Below are 27617 nucleotides of genomic sequence, written 5' to 3' on the forward strand. Positions count from 1 at the left end.
AAAGGTGATATTTTCCACTTTCCTTGCCAGGTTTTGTTTTTGATATACCTCTTAAAGAAACAGAGCTATTGGCTTTGAAGTAAAACGTTGACTTTTTCCCCAAATAAGTTTTTGCCATTCAGACCCCTGAGTATTACGGACGGACGGACACACATGGCCAGATCGACTCAGCTCGTCGAGACCCTCACCTTTAGGCTAGAAAGAGTATATACACTTTCATACGGGCAAAATGTGCCTCATCGAAATAATGGTTTTAGACCCCAAGTATGTTTGGACGAAATTTGTTTCAGACAATTTGGAGTTGTTTTAGCAATGTCCGTCCGTCTGTCTGTCTGGCTGGCTGGTGCGCACGATAACTCTCGAACGGATGAACAGATTCGGTTCAAATTTTGGTTTTCGTAATATTTTTGTCCAAACTTAGTTTAAGTTCGAAGATGAGCTATATCGTTCCACTCCTTCCGGTACCTCCCCAACAAAAGTTGAAAAATGTTCGGAAAATTTGTGGGCACGATAAATCTTGAAGGGAATAACCGATTTGGGTCCATACTTTGCACATTGTGAAATTTCTACCAGATTTAGATGAGGTTCCAATATGGACTCAATCGGCCCGCTCCTTCGGGTACCTCCCACACAAAATTTCGGATAAGTTCAGTTTAGGACCTGTTCTCGAACCGCTTTGATTTTTGTTGAAACAACTTGTATCCACTTTCCCCCATACGACGGTACAAGTTTCATCAGGGCAAGTCCATACTACCTGAGAAAATGGCCGGAAAGGTGCAAAAAGCCCCTATGACACCTTGTGTAGTGGTTGGAGCGCATGATAACTCTCGAACGGAATCTCTCGATTTGGTCCAAAATTTGGCGTTCAGAAACATAGTTTAAATTTGAAGATGGGTTATATCGATCCACTCCTTCAGGTACCTCCCCCACAAAACTTCAAAAATGTTCGGAAAAATTTGCGCGCGATTACTTTTGAAGGGAGTGACCGATGTAATCCATACTTTGCACATCCTAATATATCTACCAGATATAGCTCAGGTTCGAATATGGACTATATTTGTCTACTCTTTCTGGTACCTCTCACATAAATTTCGTATAAGTTCACTTTAAGACCTGCTCTCGAATCACTTTGGTTTTGTTGACGCGATTTGCATTCGCTACCTCCATTACGACGGTAAAAGTTTTTCAGGGGCAAGTCCATATTTCTTGGCAAAACAGCCTGAAGGTTGTAAAAACCCCTATGTCACCATATATGGCGGTCGGACAACACGATAACTCTTGAACCGTTCAACCGATTTTTCCAACATTTGGTCTTCGTCATATTATATCCAAACTTAGTTTCATGGGCAATACCGGTCAACAACTTTCGGTACTTCTCCCTAATATTTAAAAATGTCACTAAAATGCTAGGACGATGTCACTTGAATGGGCCAACCAATTTGGTCCAAACTTTGGATCTCCTAATATTTTGTCAAAATTTAGTTTAACTTCTAAAATGGCCCATATTGGCCCTCCCTAAGGGTACCTCCCCCACAAAGGATCAACATTTGTGTCTTAGTGCAGTTAATTCCTAATCTACACGGGGGTAAAAGTTGGCTGAGGGTATACATATATCTGCCTGCAAAGCCGACTGACACTTTTTTACTTGTTTTGGTATATAAAAGTGTGGGTCTAAGACCATTATTTCGATGCTTTACCAACTTTTTGGCCAAAACCAACTTATAATACCCTCCCCACATAGTGGTGTAGGGTATAAATATAAAATACAAAATATAAAGTGTCAAGTATAAAGTATGAAATATAAAATATAAATTATTAATTATAAAACATAAAATATATAATATTAAATATAAAATATAACATTTAAAATATAAAATGTAAAATATAAAATAAAATACATATTAAAAAAATTTATGTATAAATATAAACACAATATATACATCTTTTTTCAATTTATTTACGAAATGGAGGTCGTTTGAAAAGTAATTACGTCCTTGCCAACCTTATGGTTAAGTAGCTTGCACAGGTTTTAAGTGGCCATGGCGCTACCTAAAACTTCCACATAAACCCATTATTTGGTAATGGGATTTGTTGCTGGCTATCTACAGCTTATAGTTAATTATGCTATCACAAACTTAGCAATAAGCTTTTCGTTATACATTTCATGCTCATCATAAGTAAGATTTATGGTAAGCAAAAGGTCTCGTGTTCACACAACCACAAATTGTACAAGGACAAATTATGTATTTATTTTACAGATGTGATAAAGGATTTGTGTGTATCTCCTTAAAATGTAGACACGTGCAGTTTTCTGTATTTAAGTGCGTGTGCGTTCTCATTTAACATATGGCTCAATTAAATTTTCCTCAAAAGTCAATTTCTAACACCCACTTTAGTGCGTATAGAAAGTGTATTGAAGCTACATTTTCCAAATATTTTGATAAATTAATTATTTACAATTGCCTAAGCAAACATATCAAACATCTACCTGGAACCTTTTACCTGGCTGGTTTTGAGTTTGCTTACAAGCTGTATTCTGCCGCAAATCCCAATACTGTTTGTTGCAACAAAGTCTATTAATAATTTCCATAACTAGATTTGATGAGGTGTTCATTCTTCTGGGTAACTGAGGAAATTTGTAATTTTAAAATTAGTCCAAGAAATTGTCTACTTCTTCTGCTGTCTCTCTTTCATCCAACATGAGGGTAAATAAGTTGTGTGTGGTGTTTGGTCTTATTTGAATATCCGATATTCAGGTAAAAACTCATTAACAATTGCCTTGGGCAATGCTTATGTATTTTAATTTTCTAAAAATATTTTATTAAGTTCATAAATATACAGTAGATTATTAAAATTAGTTTAGTAATTAACAAAAATATTGGAAATTGTGGGTAAGTGTGGGATAGTGGATTTTGGGAACTTGAAGATGAGGGGGATTTAGTAAGGGATGTACTTTTTAGGGTTTGGCTAAATACTTATAGATATTATGTCATGACTTTTAAGGAAAAATGCATCGGACAAATATCATTGGAACATTTTAATGACTCTACCCCTTCCATCATATATTTTCTACGGCCTATGTCCAACTCATGCCAACAAGTTGTTTAATTAAAGGTCCCATCTTTTTATTTTTTATTGGCCTTAGGCCCACTCTCATATTTTTAACATATAAGGCCATTGAAACATTTTTTAAATATTTTTTCTATTATCACAAAAAACTTCATTACCACCCTCCCAAGGCTGTGTTGTTAACTTCCCGCACACTGCCATGAACAAGGTGAGAAATAAAAGCAACAACAACACCACGTAGCACTAACAACCAACAAGTTCAAAGGTCACTTAAAGCTCTCAACATATGGGTAGAAAATTTAAATAGCATTTCATAACTTTGTTTTGTAAAAAAAACTATTTTCAAAACAATCATAAAAAAGTATAAAACAAAGTTTTCTTGTAGCTTACAGTACAGCTTACTGCAATCACAACTACTACTGCAGTGGGACCACACACATTTTGTTAGGAAAGGAAGTGCGAATGTGTGTTTGTAATATGTGTAAATGCTACTTACCACTACAATAGACGATTTAAATATCACATCGCACCACACATACCACATTCACACTTAAAAAGAGAGCAAATTAAAAAAAGTTCAAGGACTTGTTAACATTTATAAAGCAATTAAATTTTATTTGAGAATTGTGTTTTTTTTTCTAGCAATTCACGGTTTTCAAGCCAACAAGTCTTTTTGGACATTGTGACCAGAACCAAATCAGGGACATTAGTGCAACAAGTACAACACTAAAGTTTGGGGGGCTTTAAAAATATTTAATAAGCGCACATTGAGGACAATTTTTTAAACGTTTGAAAAAAATTTTTAAAATATCCGCGATTGAAAAATATTTCCTTGAAGAATCAAATATTGAAAAAAAAAAATCTTTAAAAATTCACGTTTGAAAAAATTTTCTTTAAAAACCCACTTTTAATGGAAAAAATCCACGTTTAATTGTCCATAAAAATATTCTTTAAAAAAATCCACGATGTTGGAAAAAATATTCTTTAAAAAATCCACGATGTTGGAAAAAATATTCTTTAAAAAATCCACGATGTTGGAAAAAATATTCTTTAAAACATCCACGATGTTGGAAAAAATATTCTTTAAAAAATCCACGATGTTGGAAAAAATATTGTTTAAAAAATCCACGATGTTGAAAAAAATATTCTTAAAAAATTCATGATGTTGGAAAAAATATTGTTTAAAAAATCCACGTTGTTGGAAAAATATTCTTTAAAAAATCCACGATGTTGGAAAAAATATTCTTTAAAAAATACAAGTTTAATTGTCCATAAAATATTCTATAAAAACCCCTTTAATGGTCCATAAAAAAATTCTTTAAAAAATCCACGATGTTGGAAAAAATATTGTTTAAAAAATCCACGATGTTGGAAAAAATATTCTTTAAAAAAATCCACGATGTTGGAAAAAATATTGTTTAAAAAATCCACGATGTTGGAAAAAATATTGTTTAAAAAATCCACGATGTTGAAAAAAATATTCTTTAAAAAATCCACGATGTTGGAAAAAATATTGTTTACAAAATCCACGATGTTGAAAAAAATATTCTTTAAAAAATCCACGATGTTGGAAAAAATATTGTTTAAAAAATCCACGTTGTTGTACAAAATATTCTTTAAAAAATCCACGTTGTTGTACAAAATATTCTTTAAAAAATCCACGATGTTGGAAAAAATATTGTTTACAAAATCCACGATGTTGAAAAAAATATTCTTTAAAAAATCCACGTTGTTGTACAAAATATTCTTTAAAAAATCCACGTTGTTGTACAAAATATTCTTTAAAAAATCCACGTTGTTGTGCAAAATATTCTTTAAAAAATCCACGTTGTTGTACAAAATATTCTTTAAAAAATCCACGTTGTTGTACAAAATATTCATTAAAAAATCCACGTTGTTGGAAAAAATATTGTTTGAAAAATCCACGTTGTTGTAAAAAATATTGTTTAAAAAATCCACGTTGTTGTAAAAATATTGTTTAAAAAATCCACGTTGTTGTAAAAATATTGTTTAAAAAATCCACGTTGTTGTAAAAAATATTGTTTAAAAAATCCACGTTGTTGTAAAAAATATTGTTTAAAAAATCCACGTTGTTGTAAAAAATATTGTTTAAAAAATCCACGTTGTTGTAAAAAATATTGTTTAAAAAATCCACGTTGTTGTAAAAAATATTGTTTAAAAAATCCACGTTGTTGTAAAAAATATTGTTTAAAAAATCCACGTTGTTGTAAAAAATATTGCTTAAAAAATCCACGTTGTTGTAAAAAAATTGTTTAAAAAATCCACGTTATTGTAAAAAATATTGTTTAAAAAATCCACGTTGTTGTAAAAAATATTGTTTAAAAAATCCACGTTGTTATAAAAAATATTGTTTAAAAAATCCACGTTGTTATAAAAAATATTGTTTAAAAAATCCACGTTGTTGTAAAAAATATTGTTTAAAAAATCCACGTTGTTGTAAAAAATATTGTTTAAAAAATCCACGTTGTTGTAAAAAATATTGTTTAAAAAATCCACGTCGTTGCAAAAAAAATATTCTTAAAAAAATCCACGTTGTTGGAAAAAATATTGTTTAAAAAATCCACGTTGTTGGAAAAAATATTGTTTAAAAAATCCTAGTTGTTGGAAAAAATATTGTTTAAAAAATCCACGTTGTTGGAAAAAATATTGTTTAAAAAATCCACGTTGTTGGAAAGAATATTGTTTAAAAAATCCAGGTTGTTGGTAAAAATATTGTTTAAAAAATCCACGTTGTTGGAAAAAATATTGTTTGAAAAATCCACGTTGTTGTAAAAAATATTGTTTAAAAAATCCACGTTGTTGTAAAAAATATTGTTTAAAAAATCCACGTTGTTGTAAAAAATATTGTTTAAAAAATCCACGTTGTTGTAAAAAATATTGTTTAAAAAATCCACGTTGTTGTAAAAAATATTCTTTAAAAATTCCACGTTGTTGTAAAAAATATTCTTTAAAAAATCCACGTTGTTGTAAAAAATATTCTTTAAAAAATCCACGTTGTTGTAAAAAATATTCTTTAAAAAATCCACGTTGTTGTAAAAAATATTCTTTAAAAAATCCACGTTGTTGTAAAAAATATTCTTTAAAAAATCCACGTTGTTAGAAAAATATGGTTTAAAAAATCCACGTTGTTTTTAAGAATATTCTTTAAAAAAATCCATGTTGTTGGAAAAAATATTCATTAAAAAATCCAAGTTGTTGGAAAAAATATTCATTAAAAAATCCACGTTGTTAAAAAATATTCTTTAAAAAATCCACGATGTTGAAAAAAATATTCTTTAAAAAATCCACGATGTTGGAAAAAATATTCTTTAAAAAATCCACGTTGTTGTAAAAAATATTCTTTAAAAAATCCATGATGTTGGAAAAATATTCTTTAAAAAATCCACGTTGTTGTAAAAAATATTCTTTAAAAAATCCACGTTGTTGTAAAAAATATTCTTTAAAAAATCCACGTTGTTGTAAAAAATATTCTTTAAAAAATCCACGTTGTTGTAAAAAATATTCTTTAAAAAATCCACGTTGTTGTAAAAAATATTCTTTAAAAAATCCACGTTGTTGTAAAAAATATTCTTTAAAAAATCCACGTTGTTGGTAAAAATATTGTTTAAAAAATCCACGTTGTTGAAAAAAAATATTCTTTAAAAAATCCACGTTGTTGGAAAAAATATTGTTTAAAAATTTCACGTTGTTGTAAAAAATATTCTTAAAAAAATCCATGTTGTTGTAGAAAATATTCTTTAAAAATTTCACGTTGTTGTAAAAAATATTCTTAAAAAAATCCACGTTGTTGGAAGAAATATTCTTAAAAAAATCCACGTTGTTGGAAGAAATATTCTTTAAAAATTTCACGTTGTTGTTAAAAATATTCTTAAAAAAATCCACGTTGTTGGAAGAAATATTCTTTAGTTTTTGTTGATACATCTGAAATACAATTCTCATGCCTTTGCTAATGTGGACTGCAAATATTTGTATTTGACCTCCTGACATAAAAATGAAAGACCCACATTTTTGAAGGTGACCAATTCACACCTTAAAGAATTCAACCCCAGCCCTGAAGTCGGAAGAATGAATTCCATATACGCCACCTCACTTTAAAAAATATTTGTGTGCCACTATTGCGTATGCTGAATTAATTACATAATATTCATTTACACATGTTACACATACGCAACCCATATCTCACATTCCAACTTTACAAGGCAACTAATTTGTATCATGTAACTCTAATTTAAATGTTACATAATTTTTAATATTATAAAAAATTATTTTAAACCCTAAATCACAAAACAAAACTGTACTTTCAAAATAGGAAAAAAACATGTTGCCATAAAGGGAACTGGAAACCATCTAACCTAAATCTGAATATTATTGTTTGCATAACAACACCTTTCCCTCGCAATCTCTCTTCCTGTCTACGCTGCAGTACCACTTAAACCTGTGAACACTAACCCACTAAACTTGAAAACAAGAAATTAAATACACACACATACGCTGAGGATATGGTGATTATGTAGAGAGTAAATATGTAATTACATACATATGTACCAACCAGTTGCAGATAGCGCGAAAAGCAAAATAACTTAAAGAATAATTTTCGTGGGGTTTCCAAATCCCAGAGTTAAGGCTCCTTTCAACTTATCGGAAAATCATTTTCAGACGCCTCTTCCTGATAAAAGAAGAACTCTTGTCTTGTAATTGCGTGCTTAGCGCTCAGCTTTTATTAAAACATTCTACAATTGAGACATAATCTTATTAGCATTTCATCAGATCCAACTTGTCTGCATATTTTTAACTACCTCGTCGGAAAGTTACAATTGTTGCCATGGTTAACATGGCTTTTGGGTTTTACTCATCATTGTTGTTGTTCTTTTACTTCTTGCTATGTGTTTTTGTGTAACGCTTATTCTTTTTCATTGTTAAGTAATGTTCTTCTGTGTTGCCGACATTTGCTGTTGCACTCCTGCTGATGCTCATGTTGCTGGCAATAATAATAATACTAAAAAAAGAACAAAGTTTCACTGAAAAAAAAACGACTAACTACTCTCACATTGTTTAATAAGAATAATTGCAAAAATGATTCCACACACACACATTCTTATATTCTCACTGAAGCTCATATTCACTCATAAACTGTGTAATTTAAACATTCAGCTCTACTTGTGTGTGGGTTTGAGGCTATGTTTGGGTGTAGTATTCTTAACCCTCTTGAAATCCTTAATAACTAGACAAGAGGCTGTGGTAAAAAGCAGCAAAAGCTGCAGAGAAATTTGCAAACCTTAAGTAAAAGTGAACAACAGCAACCGAACAAACAACCTTTATCATAATTCATCCTCCCTTTGAGTCGTACAAAGAAACGAATTTAACTAGAGAAAGTGATAGAGGATATGAGTTTTGGAACATTTTTAACTACAGTTGAAATATTAATTGTGGATACTTGTTTCTGTTTTGGAACAAAAAGGAAAGTATATATTAAAAAAACTGCGGATTTTAAGATATACCAAAAAAAATATCTAAAGGCAGAGGAACCATCACGGTACTTAATAAATCTTAAGTCACGAAAATATTTAGTGGCTACTGAATTTTTTAAAGAATATTTTTCCAAAAGCCTGGATTTTTTAAAGAATATTTTTTCAAAAGCCTGGATTTTTTAAAGAACATTTTTCCAACAACCTGGGTTTTTAAAAAAATATTTTTTTTTCAACAACGTGGATTTTTTAAACAATATTTTTTCCAACAACGTGGATTTTTTAAACAATATTTTTTCCAACAACATGGATTTTTTAAAGAATATTTTTTCCAACAACGTGGATTTTTTAAACAATATTTTTTTCAACAACGTGGATTTTTTAAAGAATTTTTTTCCAACAACGTGAATTTTTTAAACAATATTTTTTCCAACAACGTGGATTTTTTAAACAATATTTTTTTCAACAACGTGGATTTTTTAAACAATATTTTTTCCAACAACGTGGATTTTTTAAACAATATTTTTTTCAACAACGTGGATTTTTTAAAGAGTATTTTTTCCAACAACGTGGATTTTTTAAAGAATATTTTTTCCAACAACGTGGATTTTTTAAAGAATATTTTTTCCAACAACGTGGATTTTTTAAAGAATATTTTTTCCAACAACGTGGATTTTTTAAAGAATATTTTTTCCAACAACGTGGATTTTTTAAAGAATATTTTTTCCAACAACGTGGATTTTTTAAAGAATATTTTTTCCAACAACGTGGATTTTTTAAAGAATATTTTTTCCAACAACGTGGATTTTTTAAAGAATATTTTTTCCAACAACGTGGATTTTTTAAAGAATATTTTTTCCAACAACGTGGATTTTTTAAAGAATATTTTTTCCAACAACGTGGATTTTTTAAAGAATATTTTTTCCAACAACGTGGATTTTCCAACAACGTAGATTTTTTAAACAAAACTTTTTCCAACAACGTAGATTTTTTAAACAAAACTTTTTCCAACAACGTAGATTTTTTAAACAAAATTTTTTCCAACAACGTAGATTTTTTAAACAAATTTTTTTTTTCAATTTCAATTTTTATTTATCCAAATTAACAAGTTACTTATACATTATACATTACAAATTATGAGAATATATCAACATATGATATTACAACAAGTAAGTTTTTGGTTATTATTATAATATCTAAACATATTTAAAGTATGAGTTTAGGTATAGGAAAAAAGGATATAAAACCTATATATGATTTACAAGATGGGATTTTCAAATATGTTAGGAAAATTTAAGGATTAAAATATGATTATTCACAAATAATCAAGTTTAATTCAATAATTTTCCGTTTGGTAATTTACAATGTTGAGCAATAATTCATTAAGGGACTTCTATACACTCACGTATCCTGGGATAACGTGAGTTTCTAGCTTTGCTAAAATAATTTTCATTTAATCTTTTTATGAAATCAATGAGCAATTCATATCTCGTTTCTTCGTGTAGCATTAGTGTGGGATATTGCCAGTGTTTATTATGAATCATCTTCAGACATTTGTTCTGTACAACCTGAAGTTTTCTAAGATGAGTAATTGCTGATCTGTACCAAATTGGGGATGCGTAAGAGAGTATAGGTCGGATTACGCTTTTGAAGATTAGATTCTTGTTTTTCAGGCTTAGGCTAGATCGCCTATTAAGAAATGGCCATAAAGCTCGAAAAGCTTTTATTGCTTTCTGACAGGAATTAGTAATATGTTTTTTAAAGGTGAGCTTTTTATCTAGTGTGACTCCGAGATAGTTTACTTCATTAACTATATCAATCGCATTTCCATTAAAGAGTAGTTGTCGTCTCGGTAATCTTTTTGGTGATTTATTGAAAGGGAAAATAATGGCTTGTGTTTTGTTGTTGTTGATTTTCCATTTATTGAAATATTTGTTACATGATTTAATGCTTAACTCCATTTTCTTGAGAAGGGCAGAAGTTAGTTTGCTGGTTGACAACAGGGCTGTATCATCAGCATAGTATGCAGTGTCAACTTCTTTCGGTGGTTTGAAGTCTGACGTGTAAATGGAATAGAGGATTGGAGAGAGAATAGATCCTTGGGGCACTCCTGCTGGTATACTCCTAAATGAGGAGACCGCATCATTTACAGAGACAGCATATGTTCGATTTTCCAAGAATTCTGCAGTTATTTTGCAGAGATAGGTAGGTATATTTGCTTTGACCATTTTGTATATTAGGCCATTGTGCCATACTGTGTCAAAAGCCTTCTCAATATCAAGCAAGATTAAACCTGTTGATTTTCTTCTGCTTTTATTAACAATTATTTTCTTTTTGATACGATCGATCTGATGAGTTGTGCTGTGCTCTCGACGAAATCCGAATTGATTTTCAGAAATGATATTTGAATCGGATGCAAAATCCGAAATTCTGGAATGTATTGCTTTTTCGAATAATTTACCCAGATTGCTCAAGAGGCTAATTGGTCTGTAGCTGGTTGGCATTTTAGGAGGTTTGTTTGGTTTAGCTACAGCAATGACTTTTGCGTTTTTGAAAGCTGAAGGAAAGTAATTCAGTCGAATGCAACTGTTAAAAAGTATAACCAGTAGTTTTATGGCTTTATCCGGAAGATTCTTTATCATAATATTTTGGACTTTATCGAAGCCTGGCGCTTTTGAAGACTTGAGTTGGGAAATAATATATGATAATTCATTAGACGTTATATAATTTACGTTTCTGGTACACGGGGGCATGGATTTTAAGTTTGACGATGTTATATTTACGATATGGTCAATCGAGTGAGTGTACGTTGAGGTAAGCTCATGGGATTTTTTAAACGTTTCAGCAAATAATTCAGCCTTTTCGAGGTCTGTAATTAATTTTTTAGATCCGGTATTAAGCGTTGGTATTTTAAGTTTTCCTTTACTTCTTAGTGAACGGCTGATTTTCCAGAAACGCTTGTCACCTGGTCTCATATTTTCCAGAAGTTCGGACCATTTCTGGTTCCTATATACATTTAGTTTCTTGTCTATATGTTTGGTGAGAAATTTGGTGCACTGGCCATAAAAGTTAGACTCTAAAGAGTTATGTGATCGAATTTGTTTTCTTTTAAACCTCTTCCTCTGACCAATCATATAGATAACATCCTGAGGGATTTCGTTGCCGAGATGAATATTGCGTAAAGGGGTTGACAGATTTCTTGCAGTAAGTGTAAGATTGACGAATTTGTCGATCTCTTTGTCGATGGTATGTTTACTCGTATAATATTCATGAACCCAATTAATGCTATTTTCAATTGTACTTTTGAAAGTTCTCCAATTAGTGTGCTTATATGAATAGGTATATGTATTTTCCTTCAAAATCCGAGACTTTATAGAACACAGAATCGGACGGTGATCTGAAGGAATTTCATAATCCATTGTGGTAACCGTTATTGGGATGGAAATATTACTCAGAATAATATCAACTGTGGATGGGTTTGTATTTGGGCGATGTGGATATAAAGTTGGAGTACTTGGGTAGTAAACAAAAAAGTTATGTAGTTGTTGCAAATTGTTGAGTGCGTTACCAGCAGCGTTATTGCAAATGCAGTTCCAAGCTGAATGTTTTGCATTAAGATCACCGAGGAGTATAAAATCGGAATTGTCTGGCGTAAGCGTTTTAATATCATGTGAAAATGAGGATGTGTATCTCGGCGAGTATGCGGTTGTGACTATTGTTTTCCGGCAATTAATGACGATTTCAATAGAAAGGTTTTCAATGGATATGGTGTTTGTTGCTGGTAGTAGGGTATGGCAGACGTCTTTGCGAACCAGAATAGCTACCCCACCTCCGCTTGAACTTTGTCTATCATTACGATAGATAACATAATTTTCGAAGAATGGTTTATGATGATCTTTATAAAAAGTTTCATTTAAACCAGCAATATGAATATTGTGTTGTTTTAAAATATGTTCAAATTGTATCATATTTGAATATGAAGTGATACCGTTTGCATTCCAATGTAAAATGTTTAAACTGTCGGAGTTTCTATTTAAAGTCATATGCATATTTTAATAGAGACATTACTACTTGTAGTTGTTGCACTTTTGATGTGCACCTGCTTAGCTCATCTAGAGCAGAGGAAAAAATATTGAAGAGTTCGTCTATGTTGAATAGATCAGAACATTCATTACTAGTCGCGCCAGCATTTCTTCCATGCCCAACGTCTGAATGATTGTTGTTTGTATGAATGTTCGCACATTCATTTCTTACCGTGCTAGCATAACTGCGATTGTTGATGTTGTTGTTGTTTGAGATCACCGTGTGTCTGGGTACAGCAATCGTGGCCCTTCTGCTTTGGTTGGTTGTAACTTTTAGCCTTATGTCAAGATATTTTTGACGTAATGGACATTTAATATCATTTGCTGCATGATCAGTTCTATCATACCCTGCTTGTTTGCAATTGAAGCAGGAGAAGACTGGAGGGCGATTATTATCCTTTGTTAGTGGACATTCAGATGTTTTATGTAACTTCGCACAAGTCATACAAGCTGGTTTTCTATTACAATGATCACCGCCGTGGCCATACATCAGGCAGTTCCAGCACTGTGTAGGTCTGTCAGCTTTTTTTGGTTTGTGTTTTTTCCAAGTAATGATTATCTTGCAAATAGTTTTAATATTTTTTAGATGACTTGGATTGAACGATTTTCTGTCAAATTGAACTTTGTAAACAGCGTCGTTAGCATTACTGAGCTTTGTCTGGACTTCGGTCACAGATGTTGGGGGAAGGTTATATTTATTAAGATCATCTATGATGTCATTGGTGTTTACTTTTGGTAGACCATACAGGAATATGGTGTATAACTTATTACCCTTTGGTTTGAAGGTGTGGAACTCTATAAGAGCTTCTTTTAGTGCTTTAATACAAAACTCATACTTCTCCTGTGATTGTGGGAACATTTTGGTCCCGATGGATGTTCGTTTGTATACACAGTCATCGCCGGTAATAAGCTGGATTTCTCTCATACATACTCGTGAATCAGTAATAATGGGTGGAGGCTTAGGTGTTGATTTGGGCGTGTTTAACTTGATATTTGTTTCTGATGCATACTCCATATCTTCGAGGTCAGATAAAGAGCTGAATCTATTGAAATTTGAACATGTAGGTAGATTTGACATCGAGGTCGACGAATATAACGGTCGATGTGATTTAGCTTTGGATTTGGAAAGTGATGGGTTGGCGGCTCGGCGTGCCGCAGGTTTGCCCCCGTGGGGCTTGACCATTGTGTGTACCACAATCTACTCCGAGTAGTGCCGAACTCACAGTACAGACAGTAATATTGTTATTGTTTTTCTTAGCAATTTAGAAATTGCAGTCACTTTTAACTATAATACTTTGTTTAAGCGCACTGACAACCGAACCGGGTGAGAACAAAACAAGCACTCATTTTTTAAACAAAATTTTTTCCAACAACGTAGATTTTTTAAACAAAATTTTTTCCAACAACGTAGATTTTTTAAACAAAATTTTTTCCAACAACGTAGATTTTTTAAACAAAATTTTTTCCAACAACGTAGATTTTTTAAACAAAATTTTTTCCAACAACGTAGATTTTTTAAACAAAATTTTTTCCAACAACGTAGATTTTCCAACAACGTGGATTTTTTAAAGAATATTTTTTCCAACAACGTGAATTTTCCAACAGCGTGGATTTTCCAACAACGTGGATTTTCCAACAACATGGATTTTCCAACAACGTGGATTTTCCAACAACGTGCATTTTCCAACAACGTGGATTTTTTGAAGAATATTTTTTCCAACACCGTGGATTTTTTTTCAAGAATATTTTTTTCTACAACGTGGACTTTCCAACAACGTGGATTTTTTGAAGAACATTTTTTCCAACACCGTGGATTTTTTTTTCAAGAATATTTTTCCAACACCGTGAATTTTTAAAGAATATATTTTCCAACACCGTGGATTTTTAAAGAATACATTTTCCAACAACGTGGATTTTATAAAAAATATTTTTACAAAAATCGTGGATATTTTAAAAATATTTTTACAAAAATCGTGGATATTAAAAAAAAAATTTACAAAAATTGTGGATTTTTTAATAAAAATGTTTTCAAAAATCCTGGATTTTTTATAGAATATAGGATTTACATATTTGTGTTTATTTCAGCTTTAGTCCATATTTTGTTGTATTCAAGTATTTGAATAACAACAAAATGTTTTACAGTGGATATGAAATTGATTAGTTGCGGGCGGAGGGTAGGGAATACTATAGTTTCAGTTGTCACCAAACAACTTCATCAGTTCCCTTTTCCGCCGACTCTGTATCGATAAACAGGTCAATAAGCCCATCCAGCAAATTAAACAAAATGAGAAATTTGCTATAACTAAAGAATTTTTTGCGAACTAAAGAATTTTATATCCACCACTGTTTTTATGTCGTCTTTGCTTTGCAAAGAATACGAACATAGGAGTGTTGCTTCAATAAGCGGGGGTAAAACAACGAGAAAGTTGTTGTTTTTGCATTACGCATTGATCAACAAGGCCGTGCTGATGCCTATTATTGTTGTTGGCGTTTTTTATTGTTGGACTGCAGAATTTTACATCTTTGTGTTTATTTCAGCTTGAGTCCATATTTTGTTGTAATTCAATTGTTTGAATAACAACAAAATATTTTAAAGTGGATATGAAATTGATTAGTTGCGGGCGAAGGGTAGGGAATACTATAGTTTCAGTTGTCACCAAACAACTTCATCAGTTCCCTTTTTCGCCGACTCTGTATCGATAAACAGGTCAATAAAGCCATCTATATATATAAAATTCTTTAGTTCGACTCAAATTGTAGGGTAAACAGCTTTAGGGCCATACAGCAAATTTCTCATTTTATTTAATTTGCTAGATGGCTTTATTGACCTGTTTATCGATACAGAGTCGGCGAAAAAAGGGAACTGATGAAGTTGTTTGGTGACAACTGAAACTATAGTATTCCCTACCCTTCGCCCGCAACTAATCAATTTCATATCCACTTTAAAATATTTTGTTGTTATTCAAACAATTGAATTACAACAAAATATGGACTCAAGCTAAAATAAACACAAAAATATTTTTTACAAAAATTCTTAAAGACATTTTTTTCAAAAATTTTTAGAGAATATTTTTTACAAAAAGCGTGGATCTTTTAAAGGAAATTTTAACATAATTCGTGAATTTTAAAAGAAGATTTTTACAAAAATCGTGAGTTTTTTAAATAATATTTGTAGAAAAATCGTGAATTTTTTAAAGAATATTTTTACAAAAAATCGTGGATTTTATAAAGAATATTTTTATTTAGAATAGTCGAATTTTCGAGGACGATTTTTACAAAAATCGTGGATTTTTTAAAGAATTTTTTTGGCAGGAATCGTTAATTTTTTAAGAATAATTTTAGAAACATCGAGGATTTTTATAGAATATTTTGTAAAATTTTTTTTAAAGAATATTTTGAGAAAAATAGTGGATTTTTTAAAGAATATTTTAAGAAAAATCGTGAATTTTTTTAAATAAAATTTTTACAAAAATCGTGGATTTTTTAGGGATATTTTTAAAAAATTGTGGATTTTATAAAGAATATTTTTTACAAAATTTTGAATTTTATAAAGAATATTTTTATTTAGAATCGTAAAAGTTTTGAGGAAGATTTTTACAAAAATCATGGATTTTTTATAGAATAGTTTTACAAAAATTGTGATTTTTTAAAGAATATATTTACACAAATTGTGTATTTTTTATAAAATATTTTTACAAATACAGCGGATTTTTTCAACAATATTTAAAAAAAAATTGAATTTTTTAAAGAAAATGTTTTCAAAAATTCTGGATTTTTTAGAGAATATTTTTTTACAGAAATCTGGGATATTTAAAGAATTTTTTTACAAAAATCTTGAATTTTTTAAGAATATTTTTATAATAGTCGTGGATTTTTTAAAGAATATTTTTACAAAATTCGTGAATTTTTTAAAAAATGTTTTTAGAAAAATCGTGAATATTTTAAAATTTTTTTTACAAAATGTTTTAAAACCACTAACAGGCTTGGATTTTTTAAGAAATAGTTTGTTCATACACGAGCCGTCATGGATTTTTTAAGAAAATATGTTTTTCATACCCCAGCAGTCGTGAATTTTTTAAAAAATATTTTTACAATCCACCAGCATTCGAAGGTTTTTAAAAAGCCTGCAGCAGTAGTGAATTTTTTAAAAAATACTTTTGCCGTCCTCCATCATTCGTGGATTTTTTAAAAAATACTTTTGCAATCCTCTCGTGAATTTTAAAAGAAGATTTTTACAAAAATCATAGATTTTTTAAAACAATAGTTTTACAAAAATCGTACATTTTGTAAAGAATATTTTACGAAAAATCGAGGATTTTTATAGAATTTTTTTACAAAAATCGTGGATTTTTAAAGAGTATTTTTTTGCAAAAATCGGGGATTTATTAAAGAATGTTTTTAAAAGAATCAAGGATTTTTATAGAATATTTTTTACAAATACTTTTAAAGAATATTTTTAAGAATATTCTTTTTTAAAGAATATGTTTAGAAAAATCGTGAATTTTTTAAAGAATAATTTTAAATCGTGGATTTTTTATGAATATTTTTAAAAAATTGTGGATTTTTTAAAGAAAACTTTTACAAAAATCGTGGATTTTAAAAAGAATATTTTTATTTAGAATCGTGGAATTTTTGAGGAAGATTTTTTAAAAAAATCGTGGATTTTTTATAGAATATTTTTACAAAAATTGTGGATTTTATTAAGAATATATTTACTAAAATTGTGAATTTTTTATAGAATATTGTTACAAAGAACGTGGATTTTTTCATCAATATTTTGACAAAAGTTTTGGATTTTTTAAAGAAAATGTTTTCAAAAATTCTGGATATTTTAAAGAATATTTTTAAAGAAATTTAGGATTTTTTGAAGAATATTTTTACAAAAATCTTGGATTTTTCAAAGAATATCTTTACAAAAATCGTGAATTTTTTAAAAAATATTTTTACAAAAATCGTGAATTTTTTAAAAATGGTTTTACAAAATGTTTTTAAATCCACTAACAGGCTTGGATTTTTTTTAAAAATATTTTGTTCATACACCACCCGTCGTGGATTTTTTTAAAAAAATATTTAGTTAATACTGCAACAGCCGTGGATTTTTACAAAAATATTTTTGTCATCCACCAGCATTAGTGGATTTTTTTAAAAATACTTTTTGCATATTTTTGCAATCCAACAGGTTTCGTGGATTTTTTAAAAAAATATTTTTGCTATCTACTAGCATTCGTGGATTCTTTAAAACTGTTTTTGCCTACCAGCAACATTCGTAGATTTTTTAAAAAAAATATTTTTTGTCTTTCACCAGCAGTAGTGGATTTTTTTAAAAAACATTTTTGCCATCCACCAGCTTTCGTGAATTTCTAAAAAAATAGTTTTGCCATCCACCAGCACTCGTAGATTTTTTAAAAAATACCTTTGAACAATTTTAGGAAATCTTGCTTATTTCAAAAATTTTGTTTAACAAAATTATGGATTTTTTAAAGAATATCTTTTTAAATCTTGGATTTTCAAAGAATATTTTTATAGATTTTTTTACAAAAATCGTGGATTTTTAAAGAATATTTTTACAAAAATCGTGAATTTTTTAAAGAATATTTTTACAAAAATCGTGATTTTTTAAAGAATATTTTTACAAAAATCGTGATTTTTTTAAAGAATATTTTTAGAAAAATCGTGGATGTTTTAAAAATGTTTTTACAAAAAGTTTTTAAATCCACTTGCAGGCGTGGATTTTTTTAAAAAATATTTTGTTCATACACCAGTAGTCGTGGATTTTTTTATAAATATTTTTGCCATCCACCAGCATTCGAAGATTTTTTAAAAATATTTTTGCCTTACACAAGCTGTCGTGGGTTTTTTTAAATAATTTTGCCGTCCAGCAGCAGCAGTTGATTTTTTAAAAAATATTTTACCCATCCACCAGCATTCGTAAATTTCTAAAAAAATATGTTTGCCATCCACCAGTATTCGAAGATTTTTAAAAAACACATCTTTGAATATTTTTACGAAATCTTGAATTTTTGAAGAATCATGGATTTTTTAAAAAATATTTGTTTTAAATCATAGATTTTTTAAAGAATATTTGGATACTTAATATTTTGATTTTTAAGAATATTTTTAATGTTGTTTTTTAAGTAATATTTTTGAAAACGTCGATGTTTTAATATTTATAGTATTTTTTTAATATTTTTATGCCGTCATCCAGGCTTCAAGCGTAGATTTTTTTAAAAAATAAAATGTATTTTCTATATATTATAATAATTTTATGTTAATAAATATATTTTTCTTGGTTTTTTTCAGGTATGTTTTTTGGAGTCCTTTTAAAATTAATATTGATATTTTTGGGTAAGTCTCGTTGACTCAGTTCTATTTTGTATTAAATATATCCTGTGACCTAAAATATGGATCTTCAGTTTCCCTCAGACAATAACCCTGTGCCTCAATAGTTCAGAAAATTTTAGCAAAATTTTCAATTAAAGTCCTGCGGACATTCCACATGAAGTTTGTGTGTGTGAGTGTGTACATACTCACACACACAAACTTCATTAACACATTTTGTCCCTGCCCCCAAAAACTTTACAAAACAATGTAAACATTTTGTGTTATTTCGGTGTTTGGGGATGTGCGACTGTGTGTGTGTGTGTGTTTGCATAGTTGCTGTAGTTTAGGTAAATTGTGTTCTTGCTATTGTCATTCTTGTTTTTGTGTTATTGCTCTGGTGAGAACACAGCAGTATACCTTTTGATTGTAAAAGGCATATGTGCCTCTCTGCCCGGGTGTTTAGCACTTGTAAATTCAAACAAAATCTCGCACATGAATACATCTAAATTTACAATACATGTACATACACATATTACATATCCTACAGGGATACTTGAAACAATCTCAGTCTGTTATACATATGAACATTATATATGTGTGTGTTTGAGTGTTTGACTACTTGTTGTTGGTTTTTTTGCAAGAACTTAGTAAATTTTATACATTGTCACCAACTTGTATGGAGAACTTATAAAAGTTTAGTTGACAAACTACATAATGTATGTATGTGTAGATATGTATGTGTAGGCATATGTGTCTGCATATATAAGTGATTGTAGCTACCTATTCCCCAAGTTGTAGAAATATTTTATGAATTTTTGTCAATAACTCCTAACACTCCGAGTGGGTGTGTTTGTACCTGTATGTAAAGAAGTGCCACAAGGTATGTGTGTTTTCTTACACCCCCCTCAACAGCAAATTCTGAAAGGTGTGAAAATAAGTTATTACGGATATGCTGATGAAGAGAACGCTTTAGTGTTGTGGATTAAAGTGTTAAGTTATGGAAGGAGATGCCAAAAAGAAGTTTAAAAAATCTTTACAACTTTTGTTCAAAAGCAACAAGAATAGAAGTTTATTTATGGGACAATTTCTTGGTGTTTACTTACTTACTTACTTAGTTGGCCCATTACAGAACATTTGTTCCATAGACCGAACTAATAAAAGATCTCCATTCCTCTCTGTTTTTCGCTTGACTTTGTGGAATACCGCGCCTTTTCATTTCTTCATCCACTTGTATGCTCCATCGAAGCTTAGGCTTGCCGATTCTGCGTGCACCGCCATGTGGCATGTATTCATACGCCTTTTTAGCGGGTTCATCATCGCTCATTCTCATGATATGGCCTAGCCAACGCAATCGTTTCATCTCAATACGTTTAACTATATTCATGTCTTTGTATAGCTGATATAGCTCGTGGTTCATACGACGACGATATTCACCGTCAACGCAAATCGGCCCGTAGATCTTTCAAAGAATTTTCCTCTCAAACACACCAAGCACTGCCTTATCTGCTTGCGCAAGTACCCATGCTTCGGAGCCATACATTAGCTCGGGTCGTATCAGTGTTTTGTAGAGCGTTATTTTTGTTTGACGAGATGTGGCTTTGCTTTTAAACTGCTTACTTAAACCAAAGTAGCATCTGTTGGCCAATACAATTCTTCTTTTTATTTCACAACTGATGTTGTTTGTTGTGTTAACGGCGGTGCCGAGGTAGACGAAGTCTTTTACTACCTCAATATTATAGGAACCAACTTCAACAGTTGGTCCGATCTCAATGGACGCATTGTGCGTCGACACCACCAACTTGGTCCTCTCGCCGTTTACCGCAAGACCCACTTTCGCAGATTCTGCTTCGACCTTCCTAAAGGTAACAGTTACTTCCTTTACTGATCGTCCCATGATGTCTATGTCATCAGCATAAGCAAGTAACATGTGTCTATTAGTGTAGATTGTGCAACTTCTGTTGACGTTTGCCTCTTGTATAACCTTTTCTAGCAGGATGATGAAAAGATCACACGACAGCTGTCTCCTTGCCTGAAACCTCTTTCGGTACAAAACTCTTCGGAGAGGTTTTTTCCTATTTTAACTGAAGACCTAGTATCAGTTAAAGTCATCTTACAAAACCGGATTAGTTTTGCGGGGATACCAAATTCAGACATTGCATGGAATACCTTTGATCGGAGGGGACTGTTGAATGCTGCTTAAAAATCGACAAAAAGGTGATATGTGTCGATCTGCATCTCTTTGGTCTTCTCTAGGATTTGCCGCAGGGTAAATATCTGGTCAATGGTGGACTTGGCAGGTCTAAGGCACATTGGTATGGTCCAATTATTTCGTTGACCATTGGCTTTAGACGTTCGCACAATGTCCCTGACACTATCTTATAGGCAATAGGGAGAAGACTTATGCCCCTATAGTTGGAGCATACAGTCTTATCTCCTTTCTTGTGGACGGGACATAGGATGCTCAGGTTCCAATCGTCGGGTACGCGTTCTTCCTGCCAGATGGTGCTAACTAGCTGATGCATACACCTTATCAGCGCGTCGCCTCCGGTTTTAAACAGCTCGGCTGGTAGGCCATCAGCTCCTGCTGCCTTATTATTCTTCAGCCGATTTATTGCTGTCTTTACCTCATCTTAGCCGGGTGGTATACATTCAATACCATCTTCTGGGATTGGATCTGTAGTATCTTCGTCGACTTCGCTACTATTGGATACCAGCAGATTGGAAAAATGTTCCTTCCATATCCTGAGCACGCTATCTGTATCTGTTACCAGATTACCTTTATGTTCTCTACAGGAGGAAGTGCCTGTACCAAAGCCATCTGTTTGATGTTTTACTCTTTGGTAGAATTTTCGGACTTCATTCGGCCTCCTGTACATCTCGATTTTTTCACACTCCCGATTTTCCATTTCTCTCTTTTTCTTGCGGATAAGACGTTTCCCTTCTCTCCGTTTCTCCCGATATCTCTCTCGTACGCTACGCGTTGCAACTGATTGTAAGGTAGCGCTATATGCCGCATTTTTCTCTTCGGTAGCAGCACGACACTCCTGGTCATACCATGAATTCCTTTGTGGAGGTCTCTGGTATCAAAGTATGGATTTTGCGGCTGTTTGCATGGAGTGGGGAATATGTTGCCATTGTCCTTATATGTTATCGGGACGAGGAGTGCTTTGATTAAGCAGTTGGGCCAGTTGAGTGAAATATGCTTAGGCTATCTGTTACTGCTAACTACCATGTTTTTTGCAACTGCAAAGTCTATCAGCCCCATACCATTGTCAGATGTTTCACTATGGAGACTGAATTTCCCGACTGTTGGGCCAAAGATATTCTCCTTTCCAATTTTGGCATTAAAATTACCTAGAATGATTTTAATGTCATGGGCAGGGCAACGGTCATATGTTTCTTCTAAACACTCGTAAAATATATCTTTGGTCTGTTCGTCCTTTTCTTCGGTGGGAGCATGAGCGCAAATATAGCTGATGTTGAAGAATTTAGCTTTTATTCGAATTGCAGCAAGTCTTTCATTCACTGGGGTGAAGCTGGAGACCAGATGTTTTAACCTCCGACCAACTACAAATCCGCAACCAAACTCATACTTTGTGTCATGGCAGCTATAATACAGTGCGTCACCTTTAGGTGACGTACTTCCTGTATGGCAGTAATATCGGCCTTGTACTTTTCAAGTACGTCTGCCAATGCGAAGACTGCACCTTCTCTATAAAGAGTGCGAACATTCCAGGTGCAGATTGGCAGATCATGGTCCGTAAAACGTTTGCGGGGTTCGTCAATTTAAGAGGGGTTTGTTTTTATTTTCTTTCGTTTTTTCATTGTAGGCTGTTTTTTCCCGGGGATGGTTACTAACCCGACGTCCAAACCCAAGTTTTTAACGTTCTTATGGGTGAACGCGCGGCACATGTTAGCTCACTACCTTTAACGGGTGTTAAAGGCAGTTCCCCACGTAACACCACGGGGAGGTCAGTGTCCACTTGAGATGAAAGAGGGACCAAGATAAATCCTGGGCTTTGCCATGTTAAAACCGGTCAGGACCGTTCCTTGGTATCTTCCAACCCCTACGTCAACCAAAACTATTCTTTATAAAATCCACGTTTAGGGGTCAAATGGTCGTTGGTCCTAGAAAAAATATTCTTTAAAATCCACGTTTAGTGGTCCTAAAAAAATATTCTTTAAAATCCACGTTTAGTGGTCCTAAAAAAATATTCTTTAAAATCCTCGTTTAGTGGTCCTAAAAAAAATATTCTTTAAAAAATCCACGTTTAGTGGTCCTAGAAAAAATATTCTTTAAAAAATCCACGTTTAGTGGTCTTAGAAAAAATATTCTTTAAAAAATCCACGTTTAGTGGTCCTAGAAAAAATATTCTTTAAAAAATCCACGTTTAGTGGTCCTAGAAAAAATATTCTTTAAAAAATCCACGTTTAGTGGTCCTAGAAAAAATATTCTTTAAAAAATCCACGTTTAGTGGTCCTAGAAAAAATATTCTTTAAAAAATCCACGTTTAGTGGTCCTAGAAAAAATATTCTTTAAAAAATCCACGTTTAGTGGTCCTAGAAAAAATATTCTTTAAAAAATCCACGTTTAGTGGTCCTAGAAAAAATATTCTTTAAAAAATCCACGTTTAGTGGTCCTAGAAAAAATATTCTTTAAAAAATCCACGTTTAGTGGTCCTAGAAAAAATATTCTTTAAAAAATCCACGTTTAGTGGTCCTAGAAAAAATATTCTTTAAAAAATCCACGTTTAGTGGTCCTAGAAAAAATATTCTTTAAAAAATCCACGTTTAGTGGTCCTAGAAAAAATATTCTTTAAAAAATCCACGTTTAGTGGTCCTAGAAAAAATATTCTTTAAAAAATCCACGTTTAGTGGTCCTAGAAAAAATATTCTTTAAAAAATCCACGTTTAGTGGTCTTAGAAAAAATATTCTTTAAAAAATCCACGTTTAGTGGTCCTAGAAAAAATATTCTTTAAAAAATGCACGTCGTTGAAAAAAACATTCTTTAAAAAATGCACGTCGTTAAAAAAAACATTCTTTAAAAAATGCACGTCGTTGAAAAAAACATTCTTTAAAAATCCACGTTTACTGAGCTAGTGGTCGTTGGAAAAAATATTCTTTAAAAAATCAACGGTTAGTGGTGAAATGGTAGTTGAAAAAATATTCTTTAAAAAATCCACGTTTAGTGGTGAAATGGTAGTTGAAAAAATATTCTTTAAAAAATCCACGTTTAGTGGTCAAGTGGTAGTTAAAAAATATTCTTTAAAAATCTACGTTTATGCTCGCTGAAAAATATTATTTAAAAAATCCGCTCTTGGTGGTCAAATGGTCGTTAAAAAAATATTCTTCAAAAATCGAAGTTTAGTGGTCGAATGGTCGTTGAAAAAAATATTCTTTAAAAAAATCCACGTTTAGTGGTCATATGGTAGTTGAAGAAATATTCTTTAAAAAATCCACGTTTAGTGGTCAAATGGTAGTTGAAAAAATATTCTTTAAAAAATCCACGTTTAGTGGTCAAGTGGTAGTTAAAAAATATTCTTTAAAAATCTACGTTTATGCTCGCTGAAAAATATTATTTAAAAAATCCGCGCTTGGTGGTCAAATGGTCGTTGAAAAAATATTCTTCAAAAATCGAAGTTTAGTGGTCGAATGGTCGTTGAAAAAAATATTCTTTAAAAAATCCGCGTTTAGTGAGCTAGTGGTCCTAGAAAAAATCCACGTTTAGTGGTCTATTGGTGGTTGAAAAAATATTCTTTAAAAAATCCACGTTTAGTGGTCTATTGGTGGTTGAAAAAATATTCTTTAAAAAATCCACGTTTAGTGGTCTATTGGTGGTTGAAAAAATATTCTTTAAAAAATCCACGTTTAGTGGTCTATTGGTGGTTGAAAAAATATTCTTTAAAAAATCCACGTTTAGTGGTCTATTGGTGGTTGAAAAAATATTCTTTAAAAAATCCACGTTTAGTGGTCTATTGGTGGTTGAAAAAATATTCTTTAAAAAATCCACGTTTAGTGGTCTATTGGTGGTTGAAAAAATATTCTTTAAAAAATCCACGTTTAGTGGTCTATTGGTGGTTGAAAAAATATTCTTTAAAAAATCCACGTTTAGTGGTCTATTGGTGGTTGAAAAAATATTCTTTAAAAAATCCACGTTTAGTGGTCTATTGGTGGTTGAAAAAATATTCTTTAAAAAATCCACGTTTAGTGGTCTATTGGTGGTTGAAAAAATATTCTTTAAAAAATCCACGTTTAGTGGTCTATTGGTGGTTGAAAAAATATTCTTTAAAAAATCCACGTTTAGTGGTCTATTGGTGGTTGAAAATATATTCTTTAAAAAATCCACGTTTAGTGGTCTATTGGTGGTTGAAAAAATATTCTTTAAAAAATCCACGTTTAGTGGTCTATTGGTGGTTGAAAAAATATTCTTTAAAAAATCCACGTTTAGTGGTCTATTGGTGGTTGAAAAAATATTCTTTAAAAAATCCACGTTTAGTGGTCTATTGGTGGTTGAAAAAATATTCTTTAAAAAATCCACGTTTAGTGGTCTATTGGTGGTTGAAAAAATATTCTTTAAAAAATCCACGTTTAGTGGTCTATTGGTGGTTGAAAAAATATTCTTTAAAAAATCCACGTTTAGTGGTCTATTGGTGGTTGAAAAAATATTCTTTAAAAAATCCACGTTTAGTGGTCTATTGGTGGTTGAAAAAATATTCTTTAAAAAATCCACGTTTAGTGGTCTATTGGTGGTTGAAAAAATATTCTTTAAAAAATCCACGTTTTGTGGTCTATTGGTGGTTGAAAAAATATTCTTTAAAAAATCCACGTTTAGTGGTCTACTGGTGGTTGAAAAAATATTCTTTAAAAAATCCACGTTTAGTGGTCTATTGGTGGTTGAAAAAATATTCTTTAAAAAATCCACGTTTAGTGGTCCTAGAAAAAATATTCTTTAAAAAATCCACGTTTAGTGGTCCTAGAAAAAATATTCTTTAAAAAATCCACGTTTAGTGGTCCTAGAAAAAATATTCTTTAAAAAATCCACGTTTAGTGGTCCTAGAAAAAATATTCTTTAAAAAATCCACGTTTAGTGGTCCTAGAAAAAATATTCTTTAAAAAATCCACGTTTAGTGGTCTTAGAAAAAATATTCTTTAAAAAATCCACGTTTAGTGGTCCTAGAAAAAATATTCTTTAAAAAATGCACGTCGTTGAAAAAAACATTCTTTAAAAAATGCACGTCGTTGAAAAAACATTCTTTAAAAAATGCACGTCGTTGAAAAAAACATTCTTTAAAAATCCACGTTTACTGAGTTAGTGGTCGTTGGAAAAAATATTCTTTAAAAAATCAACGGTTAGTGGTGAAATGGTAGTTGAAAAAATATTCTTTAAAAAATCCACGTTTAGTGGTGAAATGGTAGTTGAAAAAAATATTCTTTAAAAAAATCCACGTTTAGTGGTCATATGGTAGTTGAAGAAATATTCTTTAAAAATCCACGTTTAGTGGTGAAATGGTAGTTGAAAAAAATATTCTTTAAAAAAATCCACGTTTAGTGGTCAAATGGTAGTTGAAAAAATATTCTTTAAAAAAATCCACGTTTAGTGGTCATATGGTAGTTGAAGAAATATTCTTTAAAAAATCCACGTTTAGTGGTGAAATGGTAGTTGAAAAAAATATTCTTTAAAAAAATCCACGTTTAGTGGTCAAATGGTAGTTGAAAAAATATTCTTTAAAAAATCCACGTTTAGTGGTCAAGTGGTAGTTAAAAAATATTCTTTAAAAATCTACGTTTATGCTCGCTGAAAAATATTATTTAAAAAATCCGCGCTTGGTGGTCAAATGGTCGTTGAAAAAATATTCTTCAAAAATCGAAGTTTAGTGGTCGAATGGTCGTTGAAAAAAATATTCTTTAAAAAATCCGCGTTTAGTGAGCTAGTGGTCCTAGAAAAAATATTCTTTAAAAAATCCGCGTTTAGTGAGCTAGTGGTCCTAGAAAAAATATTCTTTAAAAAATCCACGTTTAGTGGTCTATTGGTGGTTGAAAAAATATTCTTTAAAAAATCCACGTTTAGTGGTCTATTGGTGGTTGAAAAAATATTCTTTAAAAAATCCACGTTTAGTGGTCTATTGGTGGTTGAAAAAATATTCTTTAAAAAATCCACGTTTAGTGGTCTATTGGTGGTTGAAAAAATATTCTTTAAAAAATCCACGTTTAGTGGTCTATTGGTGGTTGAAAAAATATTCTTTAAAAATCCACGTTTAGTGGTCTATTGGTGGTTGAAAAAATATTCTTTAAAAAATCCACGTTTAGTGGTCTATTGGTGGTTGAAAAAATATTCTTTAAAAAATCCACGTTTAGTGGTCTATTGGTGGTTGAAAAAATATTCTTTAAAAAATCCACGTTTAGTGGTCTACTGGTGGTTGGAAAAATATTCTTTAAAAAATCCACGTTTAGTGGTCTATTGGTGGTTGAAAAAATATTCTTTAAAAAATCCACGTTTAGTGGTCTATTGGTGGTTGAAAAAATATTCTTTAAAAAATCCACGTTTAGTGGTCTATTGGTGGTTGAAAAAATATTCTTTAAAAAATCCACGTTTAGTGGTCTATTGGTGGTTGAAAAAATATTCTTTAAAAAATCCACGATTAGTGGTGAAATGGTAGT

The 27617-nt window shown here is 31.2% G+C and overlaps 2 protein-coding genes across 2 annotated transcripts in view; one reads left to right on the forward strand and one right to left on the reverse strand.

Annotated features, from left to right (window-relative positions):
• The window catches only part of nAChRalpha6 (nicotinic acetylcholine receptor alpha6), a 961717-nt gene that overhangs the window by 302768 nt on the left and 631332 nt on the right, over nt 1–27617 (forward strand). The gene's annotated exons all lie outside the window — the stretch shown is intronic.
• Nucleotides 10882–13940, reverse strand: LOC141392165 (uncharacterized). Its single transcript, XM_073965117.1, has 2 exons — nt 11521–13940; nt 10882–11480 (listed from the first exon to the last, which is right to left on the reverse strand). Exon 1 carries the CDS (start codon nt 13818–13820, stop codon nt 12585–12587), a length of 1236 nt encoding a protein of 411 aa, XP_073821218.1. The 5' UTR covers nt 13821–13940; the 3' UTR covers nt 10882–11480; nt 11521–12584.

This window comes from Musca autumnalis, unplaced genomic scaffold (genome assembly GCF_047663935.1).
Source record: "Musca autumnalis isolate F117 unplaced genomic scaffold, ASM4766393v1 scaffold_2, whole genome shotgun sequence".
NCBI classification, from domain to species: domain Eukaryota; kingdom Metazoa; phylum Arthropoda; class Insecta; order Diptera; family Muscidae; genus Musca; species Musca autumnalis.

Excerpts from the sequence above, each read along its gene's own strand:
- LOC141392165 (XM_073965117.1), bottom strand. The coding sequence starts at position 13,820 with ATGGTCAAGCCCCACGGGGGCAAACCTGCGGCACGCCGAGCCGCCAAC.